This window comes from Diachasma alloeum, unplaced genomic scaffold (genome assembly GCF_001412515.2).
Source record: "Diachasma alloeum isolate Michigan unplaced genomic scaffold, Dall2.0 Dall_scaffold_00186, whole genome shotgun sequence".
In the NCBI taxonomy this organism is placed as follows: domain Eukaryota; kingdom Metazoa; phylum Arthropoda; class Insecta; order Hymenoptera; family Braconidae; genus Diachasma; species Diachasma alloeum.
In genome coordinates this window covers 853105-869540 of record NW_021680352.1, presented here as the reverse complement: position 1 = coordinate 869540, position 16436 = coordinate 853105, and the positions used below count along the sequence as shown (strand labels likewise).

General features: G+C 37.8%; 1 protein-coding gene across 2 annotated transcripts in view; it reads left to right on the top strand.

Moving 5' to 3' along the window:
• The window catches only part of LOC107048331 (wiskott-Aldrich syndrome protein family member 3), a 21382-nt gene extending 11994 nt beyond the window's left edge, over window positions 1-9388 (top strand). The window contains exons 2-8 of one of the 2 annotated variants that reach the window (XM_015271470.2): window positions 2800-3152; window positions 3241-3394; window positions 4348-4462; window positions 4605-4637; window positions 5403-5701; window positions 6644-7374; window positions 7909-9388. In XM_015271470.2, coding sequence (XP_015126956.1) covers window positions 2879-3152; window positions 3241-3394; window positions 4348-4462; window positions 4605-4637; window positions 5403-5701; window positions 6644-7374; window positions 7909-8090 — 1788 coding nt within the window. In that variant the 5' untranslated portion in view covers window positions 2800-2878 and the 3' untranslated portion in view covers window positions 8091-9388. The remainder of the gene's footprint in view (window positions 1-2799; window positions 3153-3240; window positions 3395-4347; window positions 4463-4604; window positions 4638-5402; window positions 5702-6643; window positions 7375-7908) is intronic. The other variant, XM_015271471.2, reaches the window with a different exon arrangement.
• The last annotated feature ends 7048 nt before the right edge of the window (window positions 9389-16436 follow it).

Genomic DNA, 16436 nt, shown 5'->3' with positions numbered 1-16436 from the left:
GCACCCGATAATTCTCACTGAATAAGTCGTACGAGTGGGAAACAGTCTCTGTAGTTTTCACGTCGATGATGTTTTATATCATGCCGTGACTCACACTTCCCTTTTACTCTGGAGAAACCCAGAGGGGTAGATCAGATACCGTGGGAGGAGTGCCCGATAAATCATGACAACTGAGTTATCACTTTTATCAAACTCCACTCCAGTTACGAAACTCCTCGAGGCATCAGCAAAAATTCACAGCATCTCGTTTGCCGTGAGTTATCGACGGCCTGAGTAATGAGATCATCCTAGTTATCCTTGTGCTCATCCGCAAGTGTGAGACTCTAGACAATTTGGACCTGGGGCACTTGCCGATGAGCGCTGAATTATTTTATGAAATTTATTCGAGGGAAATACGTTCGTAATGTTATTAGAACAAAGTATAGACAAGGATTTTTTTATAAATATCATGACAAAAAAATCGCATCTTGGCTTCGGAAAATTGTTCATTTTTTTGGAACTAGATGAAACAAGTTGAAGATTATTTAAAGGAGGTAAATAGTTTAAAGAAGTGGCCAAAAATACGAAGCGGCAGGCAGGAGTGGCGCCGCCATCTTGGATACCTCTCCCTATGCCGGAAGGAGCTTTAAAGATGGCGGCGCCTCCACCTCGCGTTTTTAACCATTTATAATAATTATTTGTTTACTTCATATCAACCTCAACTCGTTCCATTCGGTTTCTGTGAAATGAACAATTTTTTCCAGCCATCTTTCAAATTTTTTCATCACTTTTTGGCTGAGAATTCGTTTTTTTACTCCCGAGGCCTCTTACGTGATATTTTTTCCTGTCAATGATATTCAGAACAAGAGCTAAACAACCAAATTTAACTCCTTAATTCTCCCCAAATCCACCAGTAAAACTCTCTTCACCATTCATAACCTAAAAAGTCGTAATGGAGTGCCCATAGAGCCGTCCGACTGTGGAATCCGGAAGTGAAGCTGATTAAAATGCGTCACATCGTTCGTTCCGCGTCCGAGAATCCAAAGTAGCAATCTCCCCGGATTCATTCCAGGAAGACATTCGACCAGCAATTCGTATCTTCTTCTCAATTTCATCACGAATGGAGTTGAACTACCGTTTGCTCGGCAATGCTGTAACTTCACAGACGATTGATCCGTCGATCCTATCTCTATAGACACCAGACTCTCAACTTCTCGCAGTGAAAGGTCGAGCGGTTGAAAGGATTGAACGAGACTCACAAGCACCTCCAGATAGAACCATTATCTTATCTCCAATTGCTCCTATATTTCCTCGGGATTTCTTCCATCAAATTTATTCTCCCTGGCCCCTATCAGGTGTGAAAATTTTTTTTTTCCCCGGCAATTCGTTAAATTCTGAATGTCTTTTACAATTTAATTTTTAATGGTTACGAACGCTGCTCCGCTTCCCATGTAATCCCATTGGCCTCAATTGGCTCCTCCCATTTTAGCTATCGAGAATTACTACAAGGTCGACACAACGCAACAGAGAAGTGAAGTAAAAATGGAAAAATTAAAAACATCCGTGGGAAAGATTGAGAGGGAAGAAAAAAAAATAGTGAGAGCAGTCAGGGTCATTCACTGAAACTCTGGTCATCGACTCACTTCACTCCACCCGTTAAAGGTATTACCAGCTATTACCCCTCGGTCTAATTAGCATACTCAGTCGGGGTATACATGCAGAGTTGTTTTTATCATTTTTTTTTCTCGAGTGGACGAAGGTAAACAGGCAACTGCACCTGCACGAAGCGTGAAAGGGGGTAATAGGTTATAGGATGGGTTACGGAATACAAGGAATTGGGTCCATGTTTTATCTTCTTGATGCAAGATATGAATGTTTATGTGGGATATCGACTCTGATAAATGTCAGGAAGACGGTAAAGGTCATAATGGTCGGGTTGGTTGAGTGGAGGTCATGTGGAGGTCGTAAGGAGGTCGTAAAGGGCATATGGAGGTCTTATAAGAGTCATTCGAAATTTTTAAGGCGCGTGGTGAGGGTCAGGGAATCTGTGAAGAGCATAAGGATCAGTGTGATTATGTGGATGTCGTGTATAGGTCATGAGAAGGTCGTTGGGAGGTCATGAAGGGCCTGTGAAGGTCTTGTGATAGGCCTTCCACATTTTTAAGGAGTTTGATAAGGGTCAGGGAGCCTGTAGAGGTCATAAGGATCAGTGTGATTATGTGGAGGGCGGGTATAGGTCATGTGGGGGTTATGTAAAGGTCGTTCGGAGGTCATGAAGGGCTTAGGTGGGTCATCCTACATTTTGAAGGAGCCTGGTGAGGGTCAGAAAGCCTGTAGAGGTCATAAGGATCAGTGTGATTATATGAAGGTTGTGTATAGGTTATGTGGGGGTTATGTGAAGGTCGTGTGGAGGTCATGAAAGGCGTGTGAAGGTCTTGTGACAGTCATCCCACATTTTTAAGGAGTTTGATGAGGGTCAGGGAGCCTGCAGAGGTCATAAGGATCAGTGTGATTATATGGAGGTTGTGTATAGGTTATGTGGGGGTTATGTGAAGGTCGTGTGGAGGTCATGAAGGGCGTGTGAAGGTCTTGTGACAATCATCCCACATTTTTAAAGAGTGATAAGGGTCAGGGAGCCTGGAGACGCCATAAGGATCAGTTTGATTATATGGAGGTAGTATGGAGGTCATGCAGGGGTTATGTAAAGGTCGTATGAAGGTCATGTGGAGGTCGTGTGGAGGTCACACGGAGGTCCCGTTCTAATAAAAAATAAAAATTGCAAAAACGTTCAATAGTTAATATTCCCCATCGTCATTACAGATATCAAGAGATCCAAAGCGGTGAGTGGGTCTTGTGGTACCTCGAGTGAGTCTCCATCACTCTAAAAAAACTCCCCAAGATGCCACTACCAAAGAGACTGGTTGAGCCAGTGCACGTTGCACGTGGTACAATACCAGAGTCATTTCCACTGCCGTCCGAGCTTGAGGCTGCGACAAATGGCACACTTGCAAACACCATAAGGCAGCTGTCGAGTTTATCCCGACACGCTGAGGATTTATTCGGTGAATTGGCGAGGGAGGCACATACACTAAGTGATCGCGCTAATTCACTACAAGCGAGAATAGACAGATTGGCTGTTAAAGTTACCCAGTTGGACAGCAATGTTGAGGAAGGTGGGTATTTGTGGAGAAATAGCTGGTTTCTCGGGAATAATTGTTTTGTGTTGTTTTATGGTTTTTTTTTTTGCGCTTGGGTTTTTAGTCTCCCTGCAAGATATTCACATGAGGAAGGCCTTCAAGAGCTCTGTGGTATTTGATCAGCAAGTCGTCTCCAGGGACACCATGCCCACGGCTATGCTGGAGACTTATCAACAGTGCGACACACCTCCGCCACTCGATAAACTCAATGTCTACAGGTATTTCACTGTTTTTTTCCTAGTTCCATGGCTATTTAACGCAAAACAAATTCAATACATCATGAATTCAACAAGACATTCACTTTCACATATCGTCATCATTATTAAGATTGTTCGAGGAAGTGGTGACGACTCAATTTTTTCTGACCCTTGTGGCCCTTAACCAGACCTTTATGGCCCTTATTGCGGCCCTTATGACCTTTAATCTGATCCTCGTGACCCTTATTCTTACCCTCATAACCCTTACTTGATCCTCGTGACCTTTATTCGGGCCCTTATGACCATTATTTTAATCCCTGTGGCCCTTAATTTTGGAGTTTTAATTTCGAGTACCAAATTTTCATCACGAGAAGTCCATCCGAATTTTTACAATGTAGAGAGGCCCTTATAACCCTTTATCTGACCCTTGTGATCCTTAATCTGACTCGTGACCCTCATTCTGACCCTCACAACCATTATCTCGACCCTCGTTATCCTCGTGACCCTTATTCAGGCCCTTATGACCCTTATTTTGACCCTTATGACCATTATTTTAATCCCTGTGGCCCTTAATTTTGGAGTTTTAATTTCGAGTACCAAATTTTCATCACGAGAAGTCCATCCGAATTTTTACAATGTAGAGAGACCCTTATAACCCTTAATCTGACCCTTGTGACCCTTATTCTGAGCTTCATGACCCTTATTCTGACCCTCATAACCCTTATCTCGACCCTCGTGACCCTTATTCTGACCCTGATGATCATTAGTTCGGCCCTCGTAACCCTTATTCTGGCCCTTATGACCCTTATTCTGACCCGATTCAAATTCAAGCAGGTCAATGACTCACGTGTTCTCAAATTTACGTAGAATTAATGAACTACGTGTTGAATAACTTATGGCAAATAGTCCTGTCATCTTTTTTTTCTGGACAATTTCATGTTATTACATTTTTCTCGCAATATTTTCAATTCCAGGGAGGATGGTAAAGATGGCTTGAAGTTCTACACAGATCCCAATTACTTCTTCGATCTGTGGAGTCAAGAAATGCTCAAGGATACGGAGAAAAAATTGCACGATCGGGGGAAAAAGGTATCAATTATTTTCATTAATCAATTGACTACGCGCACTGTAACGTGCGAATCTCAGAAGGAGGCTTTTTTTATCTTTTGTTTATGAGAACAATTGTCGACGTGAATAATTCTAACTGTCGAAAATGTCCCCTTGGTTATAGACCGAGTCTGAATATGCCGAACCGTTCAGAGAGGCAAGTCGATGGTTTGGATCTTTGTAGATTCTTTCTGTGATATTGATTTTTTTCCATACCCTTGGTTTGTTTTATTTTTTCATTCCAATGAATATCATCGATATTTATACGTTGACATCACCGTTCACTCACTGCATAATTGAGTTAACTCACATTCTGTGTGGATTTTTCTGTCATTAACGAATATTGAAGTTGAATTTTTGGTATTTGTGCTGTTAGATTTTTTACCTAGACTGCTCGCTTTTAAAATTCTCCAGTAGTTTTTTATCGCTAGGTTTAGGTGATGATTTATCGTTCCAGTTTTTATATTTAATGTCGTCATCGTCATTAATTTTATACAATCATCGAATCACGATTCATCTCATCGAGCATTCCTGTTGTACATTATGAACACAGAGAACATGATCGCATTCAAATACACTGTCAGAAAAAAAAATGAAATTTCAGGGACTGTTGATTATTAATTTTGTGGAGGGTGACGCTGAATTCAATTTAGGGGGGAAAATGATGAAAATTCATATTTCAGAACTGAAATTTTCAATTCCCGTCGATTTTAGCTCAAAATTTTGAATTATAATGACGAAATCGCTTGAAATTTTCAACAAATCGACCAGAAATTTCCGTAAAAATTTCCAACAGTGTATTATTGAAAAATCATCCCTGTCATGTTATTAAAAATCAAATTGATAAATTTTGGCTTGCGATGCACCCGCCAAAAAATTAATTATTCAAGATGTTTAATCATGATGTCGTGTCGTCGTGTAGCCACACAGGCCTCGGAACGATGGGGGCGGCGGTGGAGGTGGTCGACACAAGAAGCGTGTAAGACAACCCCACAACACGAGAGAGAGACAGCGACAATTGGCGGTTGGTCATGGCGAGTACATAATGCCAACTCAGGGGGTTCAGTATCGTACGCCCCATAATATTCCAGACGAATCATTACTGGGATTGGTAATGACTGATCCGAGACCACCAAGACCCAACAGTATAGAGTTGAGGAGGAGTTATCCAGCTGATGAGCAGAATTTGTACAGTCCACCAACGGCAAATGATCATTATAGGTAAAGTGAAAGGGAAATATTCGTAGGAAAAAAAATATTTCATGCAAAATCAAATAGTGAAATAGTGAAATAAAATAGTAAATACTATTTCATTTCAATTTCAAAAAGACATATAAATAAATTCTATGTGATCGACCAGAACATCTGGAGGCCCGGGTGTACTATCTTTCGAACGTTATCTCAATGTTTTTTTTTTTCATCTTTCGTCATCTGAAATTGTCAATTAAGTCCTGCGTCATGCAGAAGTTTTGAAAAATTATGAATGAATAATACAAAAAAAGCAGAAGAAATTCTTAATTTTTTCAAAGAGCATTTTTAATTTACATTCAGAATAAGTTGAATAACAAGAAATTGAAAAATGTATCTGATTTACGGTGACAAATGGCGACCTCTCACCCAATATCATGCAGGGGGAGGACTGATTTCGTAAATCTTTTCCCACGCTGCACAGAGACATTTATTACGGAAAAGGCTCTTTGAAAAAAGTTGTAATATTTTGGAGAATTTTTTAATCACACTTTTATCACATAAAAATGGCAGATGACTACATACCACTGTTTTGAAAATTGAGATACCTAGCTGTCACTTCCCATGAGGAGTTAGTGTTTTGTTATTCACCATGGAAAATGACAGCTAATAGATAATTTGCCACAGCGAATCAGATATTTGTAATTTCCACTTGTTTCAACTCATTCTGAATCTCAATTAAAAACGCTCTTTGAAAAAGTTCAGAATTTTTTCGATTTTTTTTATCATTCTGTCATAATTTTTGGGAATTTCTACACGATGTACCACTCAATTGACAATTTTGGATTACGAAAGATGAAAAAAAATCCAGATAACTTTTGAAAGATAGTACAGCCGGGCCTTAATTTCAATGAAACAGTGGCCAGCTCTGAGAGCTTGTGAAAAACTCCAGGAACATCCTGTTCATTGTTTCAGGGCGACAAATTACTCAGCCCAGGGTTACGACGACGGTAGTCTCTACAGTTCGCACTACGCAGCGGGCCAGGGCCAGCCAGGAAGTGAAACGTACCAGTCGCCGGGTCAGAGTACTCCAAGCAGAGGTGGCAAATCCCGACCCTCTCAGCCACCCCCAGCCCCACCCAGCAATGCATCGAGCAATTCAACTCCCACAATTGCATCCGCCAATAATACCCCAACGAGGGGTAGATCAATGAGCACAGGAAGAGATACACTTCCACCTCCGCCACCACCACCCGGTGAAATAATGTCACCGCCATCGATGAATGGCACTATTCCGGCCCATTTGCTCAACAGAAATGGCAGTCGTTCCAACAGCCCTCTGCCGAGCCACCAGTCGACACCAACGCCTCCGAATCATGGAATGCCAATGGGTGTTGATGAGCCTGATCCAGCACCACAGGATTTACCACCACCACCACCCACTCCTGATCCAATACCGACGAGGCCAATATCACCCCCCTGCAACATTCCACCACCACCACCACCTCCACCACCACCACCAGTTGCTAATGGACCTGTGCAAGCTCTGCCACTTACCAATGGAGATATTGCCAAGATGATTGCTACTAATCCACCGAAATTGAGACCCATCAAGAATATTGTCGATGGACAGATCAAGAAACCACCGAATGCTAATATTCCTATCGTCGATCCGAGGAATGATCTGCTGAAGGCCATCAGAGATGGTGAGTATTTATATAACTTTTTTCATTTTCACAGAATAATGTAGTGTTAAGGTCGGGTGTACCATCTTTCGAACGTTATCTCGATGTTTTTTTTTCATCTTTCGTTATCTGAAATTGTCAATTGAATTGAAAAAAAAGTAGAATAAATTCTTAATGTTTTCAAAGTGCATTTTTAATTTATATTCAGAGTATGTTGAATGACAAGAAATTGAAAAATGTCCAGATTCTTAGGGTCAAATGGGGATTCAAATGAGAACTCTGTTCAAATGAGAAATGTTCGACTACAAAAACAGCCAAAAAAAAAAACAAAATACTTGAATATCCTCAAAATTCATGACGCAGTTCTAAAAAAATCCCAAATTTTCATCCTCAAAATTTTCACGACAAAATAAAATAGTAGAAGATAATAATTGAATACCTCCGCCCCAATCCTCAAATTTTTAAAGCCTCAAATTTTCAAAATAAAAAAAAATGCTACGAAAATCTCCAGTCGTTTGTCGCATGGAATAAAATTATGGATATCGTTAATTTCAGGAATTAAACTCCGAAAAGTGGAGAAAATTGAGCAGAAGGAGGTGGAGCGTGTCAATGCCCTGAATGACGTGGCGTCGATATTGGCACGACGTGTGGCTGTTGAATTCAGTGACAGCGACTCAGCATCGGAGAGCGAGTGTGACAGTGAGGGCTGGGGTGAGCAGGACTCGAGTTTAGCGTGACCCGTGTCGTATCCACCCACCGCATCTGTCTCGTAAACTATCACAACAATGTTTGATGAGTGAAAACAGGATTAGTGAATTTGATGAACGCTGTTGAGAATTTGTGCATGAATTTTCAACAGAAAAACATTGAAATTCCGGACTAGTCTTTCAATTTTCAGACAATTAGGAATGTTATTCGTGGGGGAGTGAATATTCATGTCGAATTATTTGGGAATTGTGGAAGTGAAAGAAAAATATCGAGTCATTGACGATGAAAATCGGTCGATTTAACCCGAAAATAAAATAAAAATCAACAGTTTTGTTTTGATCAGACTAAAAATTTCGATTCTTTTCCTGAATATCTCCCAGTCGAACGATACGATTTTGACGAATCAGGCGTCATTTTAAAGCTATCAAAAAGCCCTTCAAAATGAAAAAAAAATCGCCGATTTTCACTCTGCCGATCTCGAGTTATCACCGATGAAAATCGATGGATAAAAAAAAATTTCCAACAGTTGAATGTTTTTAATTTAACGCGCACATAATTGTATCCTCAACTCAATTAAAACTGTTCTGAAAGCGCATAATAGGTACATTCCGCAAGTACTATTGATAAGTGATGAAGGGGGAATTATAACAGATCTTCTACTCATTATTCTTCGTGTAAACGAGTGCTTTCTCTAATGTATTTTAAAAAATTTAACAAAATGAATTGATTCGATGGTCGACGACATCTCGAGAACTAGATACCGAAAAAAAAATTGACAAAAATCTACTGAGAATGCAAATACTCCATTACCATAAGCTTAATAAATTAAAAAAAAATCAGATCTTCGTAATTTCTTCCAGACGAGCGCGAGGTAGAACAACAGTTGTGATTTATTTTTCATCAGTAACAATTGAATGAGAACAACAATTCTATAAAGATATATAAACATATATTGATTGTTAAGACAACGCATAATTGAATGTGTTAGTCTGATGGACATGATTAATTATCAATGTGAATTCAAAACATGTTTTATCCAAAATGTTTGATTGGTGAATATTTGATGCTTGTTAATATAATCTAAAGCTGCACGTAAATTAATAAATTGATTAATGATTGAAAATAATCCTCAGTAATGCAGAGCCCTGTATAAAATGCTAGGGGGAGGAGCTATTTCTTCATCAACGACGAGTGTAAATTTATTAATTGTAATAATTTAAGTTATAGTACACGGTGAAAGCCCCTAGGAAACCAATAAATCGATCATTCTTCAGTGTAACATGTTTATACATAAATATAATATACAAATCTTATTATTGAAGCTGAACTAGGTGTAAGATGATTTTAGGATCTAAAATGTTATTTCCGCCAACTACGACAGTATTTATCTCGCAATATTCAAATGTCAAGTTCTTTTATGTTAAAGATTATGGTGGGGGGAGACTGCACGGACATTTCGGAATGAAGAGAAATGACGCGAAATCTCCTCAGCCATTAACGATCATATTAGTAATTAAAAAAAAAATTGTTTAAAATTAATTAATAATTAATTGATTAATTAATTAGTAATTCATTAATCAGTGCTTTTTTCTGGTACTAATTAATACTTAATATTAATACTATTAGTACTTTTTTAATTAATAAAGTACTAATTAATTAATTCATTAATTAGTTAGTAATTTTAAACAAAATAATTTTGTTAAAAATTACTGGTATGACCGGTTAATGGCTGAGGAGATTTGGAGTTTTTTGAAGATGAACGGAAACGGTTGAAATAATTTTAAAATAAAAAAGAAATGAAGTTTGGATTTTTTTTTTCAAAATGGATTCAGATGGAAAATTTTTTCAATTTGAAATATTTAACTGGATCACAGATCAATGAAACAGAATTTTTTTCGGATTTTTGGAATCATTTGTTTAGAATTTAATGAAAATAATGATGAAAAAAATCGAAAGCCAATTTTTTATTTTTTTTCAATTAAATTCTGATTGGATTTTGGAATTTCAATGCAGTCTTACCTTAAAGTAAACGGATGATGAAACAGCGAGAGGTAATGTATTGAGAATAATGTAAATTCAAGGTACGAAGTACCAACGGAATTCTGTTTAAGATTATCCACGAGGAGGGGAATGGCTATGATTAATAATTAACCATAGAGATCGTGAATATACCGCATGTATAAATTAACAGGATTAGTATTCCGTTAGCAGTCGGAATTATGAATTCAGAAAGAGGAGTGGATGCTAATTGCCTGCCCCACATGGAGGAAAAATGCGCGTCAATGGGAGTCAATGGTTGCAGGTGGGGGCAGGCAGTGCGGATTATTCAAGTAATAATTAATGTAATTGTATTAATGGATAATGAAATTTGTAGTTAAAATGGAGAGGAACACTGTACAGAGCCAAATAAAATCAAAAAATTTCATAAATTATGGAAATAAATGGTGTGGTGGCTGATTAATTGGGGGTATTCGCAATCCTGGGTGAGAGTGTTTCATAATTTTGTGTGAATTCGATACGTGTAAATCATGAAATTGCAATGAACACGTGAATTCACAGTTTTCATTAATTTTTCCATAAAATTTTTCCTTTTTAATAACGAAATGCTTCGAAATTTAAGTAGTCATATGATAACAAATTCTAACTGTTGTTGACAGTGTCCCAATCAGATTTTCAAGAAGCTGTTAATAAAAAAAATCAGTAAAAAAAAATTAATAAAAAAAAGGTTGATTAATTAAATTAATTAATTAGTTGAATGATTTTTTTATTTTATAATTTAATTAATTTTGAATTTTTTTTATTGAAAAAAATTAGTTTTTGTTAAAAAAAAAATTGAAACAAATTTTTTTTTAATCTTATTTTAAAAAATAACTCAAAATAATCAATTAAATAAATTAATTAATTATTAATTAATAATAATATAATTAATAATAATGAATAATAATAATTATTAAGAATAATTAATTCTTAATATTATTCTTAATAATTATTATTATTCATTATTATTAATTATATTATTATTAATTAATAATTAATTATTTATTAATTATCAATTAATTATAAATTTTTTTAACAAAAAAAATTCAACAAAAACAATTTTTTTTAAAAGCAATTCAATTATGCGTTGTTTTTTTATTTACGAAAATTATTAAAAATTGTTTAAAAATTAAAAAAAAAATTTGAAAGTTAAATAAGAAAAATTAGTCTCTTCAACGCAACATTTTTTCTTTTGTTCACCTGAATCATGAGCACACTATCATTACCTTTCCCTCTGGCGTCAAGGCGCAAACATAAAAACTAGGAATGAAGAGAATGATCAGCGGATTCAATCGATTTATTCCCTCCACTCCCCTAATTATTATCTCGCTGCCTCGCCATTGACTCCTTGGTCACGGATCGTCGGAGTAATTGTCGATAACTTGCCTCTGATATTGAATATTCAGCGAGTGAGAAGGCCTTCAGGATGACCTGCCCCGGCGAAAAAAAATTCATAACAGACTGAAACATCACGCTTCGATTTCCTACAGAGAATCTACTCAACAAAACACTATTCATTTTTCCTTTTTCCGATCTGTCGAACTTTGATGTTCGCCCCAGTCCCAATGGCGCAGCATCACCGCGCGGCCTGTTGAGTAATTCCCGATGATAAAATGCAAACATTACGAGTACGTGGATGCGCAATCACTGATAAGCGGGCGCATTTCCTGAGAGGATAAATCAATAAGTACATAAACTTGGGAAGTGAGGAGACAGTGATGGGCGCTCTAATCAGTTTGATAGAATAACATTGATACAGTACATAAATATTTGGATTATCTTTCATTGCTGTCCCTTCATGTTCACTATTTGCAGATTAATGGGATTGTAAAATATCCATTTGCACGTGTAAATGATATTTAGGGAATGTATTTCGCGTAATTTGGGATTTAACAGGTAATTTGCGATTGAATGTTGTGTCAAATGACAATTCCACTGGAATTCCATTGGAAAAATCGATGGAACTGGGAATTTCAAGTCCTTTATTTCATGACAATTAATAGGAATGAAGAAAATTTGAGGGAATATAGTTGTTGATTCTGAATTCAGTGAAAATTCAGCATAATTTGGCATCTAATATTCATCTTGCGATTGAATGTTGTGTCAAATGACAATTCCACTGGAATTCCATTGGAAAAATCGATGGAACTGGGAATTTCAAGTCCTTTATTTCATGACAATTAATAGGAATGAAGAAAATTTGAGGAAATATAGTTGTTGATTCTGAATTCAGTGAAAATTCAGCATAATTTGGCATCTAATATTCATCTTGCGATTGAATGTTGTGTCAAATGACAATTCCACTGGAATTCCATTGGAAAAATCGATGGAACTGGGAATTTCAAGTCCTTTATTTCATGACAATTAATAGGAATGAAGAAAATTTGAGGAAATATAGTTGTTGATTCTGAATTCAGTGAAAATTCAGCATAATTTGGCATCTAATATTCATCTTGCGATTGAATGTTGTGTCAAATGACAATTCCACTGGAATTCCATTGGAAAAATCGATGGAACTGGGAATTTCAAGTCCTTTATTTCATGACAATTAATAGGAATGAAGAAAATTTGAGGATATGTATTTGTTAATTTTTAATTAAGTGAAAATTCAGCATAATTTGGGATTTAATATTCATCTTGGGATTGAATGTTGTGTCAAATGACAATTTCGCTGAAATTTCAAGGAATTGCAATTGAAAATTCACAATTTGAGAAAAAAAATCGAAGTTGCATAAATCTTTGGATTATCAAATACTACTATTCTTTCATGTCTTCATTAATGTTTTGTCAAATGACAATTCCACAGGAATTTCATGAAATTCCGCAATTAAAAATTCGCAATTTGATGAAATAAAATGAAAGAAAAATGTAAACTGCGAAATAATTTACTGAGCTATCATCACACAGCAATTTTTCAAATAATCGTGAGAACGTAAGCTCCATAAAAACAAAAAATGTTTCAATATCACGGCAATTCCATTGAAAATTCATAATTTTTAGAAAAACAATCAATGAAACCCGAAATTCCCATTCAATTCTTTCACGAACATTAATATAAATAAGGAAAATTCAACACAATTCCTCTAATATTCATCATGCGATGTTCACAACTGACAATTCCACAGGAATTCCATGAAATTCCTCAATTAAAAATTCACAATTTGATGAAAAAAAATCAAACAAAAATGTAAACTACAAAATAATTCGCTGAGCCATCATCACGCCCCAATTTTTCAAATAATCGTAAAAACCTAAACCCCTTAAAAACGAAAAATGAACGATTTGGGCTCTAGATTCTTGAGCTTTGCAGAGCCATAACTTGCATCTGAGTTTTATAGTGCTCTCAGAGGATAAGCCACCCGGGCCAGTGTATACCCGCGTTTATCCCTCGAAAATTCTGTTGCGGTTTGGCGAATATACCGGAATTTAATAAACCAGTTGGTGTATATCATTGAGAGGGTTGGTAAACCCACTTTCCCCCGCTGCTAACCAGTGGTGAATCGAGTGAATATGTGTGTGATAACACAGCCGCGTTTTATCCGATTTCCCCAGAACTGGAAGGAGTTATAAATTGCGGCGATACCCAGCCCGAGGGATCGTAAACGCCTGTGGCATACGATTTTGAATCGCTCGTGCTCTATCTGCATACGTTTTTTTGTTTTATTTTATCTTTTTTATTTGGAAATCTCGTGGGGACGGTGTACTGTCGCGCTTATCCCCCCCCCCTTCACTGCATCTTTGCAAGTTCACGCGAATAAACGCGAATGGCTGTGAATGGAAAGTTTAATGCTGAGAATTCAAGGGAATTCAAAATTTCTGAGCCGCTGTCGATAAAAACATGACTATTCAGTACGAAATTATGCAGAATTTTTCGTTAATTGAGAATTCAAGAATATGTTCACTAGAATTCTCCCGATAGTCTGTTGATGGATTACGATTGAAAAAATAAAAAAATGTTATATTGAAGAATTGCATCAATTTCGAAAGCAATGAATTTTTTTTCTCTCTATAGAGTAAAAACCCAAATTGACTTCTGGTGATAAAAATTTGGTACTCGAAATTAAGACACCACAATTAAGGGTCACAAGGGTCAAAATAAGGGTCACGAGGATCAAAATAATGGTCATGAGGGTCAAAATAAGGGTTACGAACATGAGAATAAGGGTTATAAGGGTCGGATTAAGGGTCACAGAGGCCATTGAGGGCGATAAGGGTTAGAATAAGGTTCACAAGGATCAGAGTAAGGGTCACCAGGGTCAGATGGGTGAGATTAAGGGTCATATGGATCAGATTAACGTTCACAAGGGTCAGAATAAGTGTCGCAAGGGCCTGAATAAGGGTCACCAAGGTCTGATGGGTGAGATTAAGGGTCATATGGATCAGATTAACGTTCACAAGGGTCAGAATAAGGGTCGCAAGGGTCGGATTAAGGGCCATAAAGGTCATTAAGGGTGATAAGGGTCAGAATAAGGTTCACAAAGGTCAGAATAAGGGTCACCAAGGTCTGATGGGTCAGATTAAGGGTCATATGGATCAAAATCAAGTTCACAAGGGTCAGAATAAGGGTCACAAAAATCAGGTTCAAAGTCATAAGGGTCAGAATAAGGGTCACAAGGTCATATGGATCGAATTAAGGGTCACGGGGCCCTAGTCCTTAATAAAAAATTGAAAAAAAAAAATTATCACTCAAATTTTCTGCGTATCACCCCCCAGGAAATAACACATTTCGTTCCTGGTGAGCTTTTCCCAATCTCAATTCACCATAAATGAAGGAGAGGATCGCAGGCTGACGTGCTCTAGGTTGTCTGGTGTGCCTCAAACTTTTCCCCGAGTGGAATGGGTAATTTCGTGCAAAATCTTGGTTACTTTCGCAGATAGTGTATGGCTCGGGGCTTGAAGACAGGAAGGATAAAAAGCTCGAGTGGATGGGGGAGTAGTTGGTATGGCGCAACTGTGGAATTCCTCGATATCCCCAGCCGTCGCCCCCAAGCATTCTGGATAATATTCAAATTCTCCCTCACTGACGAGAGTTTTAATGAAATCCACGGCTGCGGGAGTTGAGGGATGTATTATATCGGTATGTCTTCACTACGGGTTGCAAACTATTTGCGTATGCACAAACAAAAATGAACACTCTGACGGGGGAGAATGTGAAAGCAGGCGAGCTATGAAAAACTTATCTCATTTTTATGAAGTTTCCGATCATTTTTTTTATGAAGAAGGTATTGGTCTCTATAATTCTGTATAATTTTTTAATGAAGGAATTATTGAAACTAATTATTTAGACACTTGTTTACTAAGGAAAGAAAAAAATTGCAAAGTTTTACTTTTAATTTAGACATAATCTGACTGGGGGGCCACGCCCCCTGCTCGCTCCGCTCGCCAACCCCCGTATAACCCCCGTGATCCTTAATCTGACCCTTGTGACCTCATTGGATCCTTAATCTGACCCTCATTATAATCCTCGTGACCTGTATTTTGACCCTTGCGACCCTTAATTTGATCCTTGACACTTATTTAGACCCTTGTTACCCTTATTTTGGCCCTCAATCTGACGCTTAAGACCCTTACTCTGACCCTTGTTACCTTTATTTAGGCCCTTAATCTGCCCATCGTGACCCTTAATCTTGCGACCCTTAATCTGACTCACGCAACCCTTAAACCGACCCTTGTGATCCTTATTTGGACTTTTATTCTGACCCTGGTGACCCTTATTCTGGCCCTTGTTGCCCTTATTTTGGCCCTTAATCTGACCCTTGTGATCCTTAATCTTGCAACCCTTAATTTGATCCACATAACCCTAAATCTGAACCTTGTGACCCTTATTTGCACCCTCATGACCCTTGTACCCCTCAATTTCCGAGTTTTAATTTCGATTACCAAATTTCAATCCCCAAAAATCTATTTGCATTCTCACAATATCGACAAAAATAATTCAATAAAAGCGAGAAACGTCCGGGGACATTCCTCCTCAGAAGAATGAGCCACAGAAAACATGAACACGAGGACGTGCTTTGAAAATTCCCCTATAAAATTCCATCAGAATAAATTCCTAACTTTCTGGTGTACTTTCGACATCAGTAATAAAAGAAATTGAATAAATTTGACAAAAGTGCCCCCAAGCTCCCCCCCCCCNAAAGAAATTGAATAAATTTGACAAAAGTGCCCCCAAGCCCCCCCCCCCCCGCCCCCTTGTGTGTTTCAGGCACTCCTTGAGGGATGAGCAGAGCTTCAAAGTGAACTCACGTAATGGCACGTTCCCTTTCTTCCTCCGGAAAGTTTAGTGCCTGAAATTCCGTGAGCGTCAACCGCCCCCCCCCCCCCCCCCCCCCCCCCCC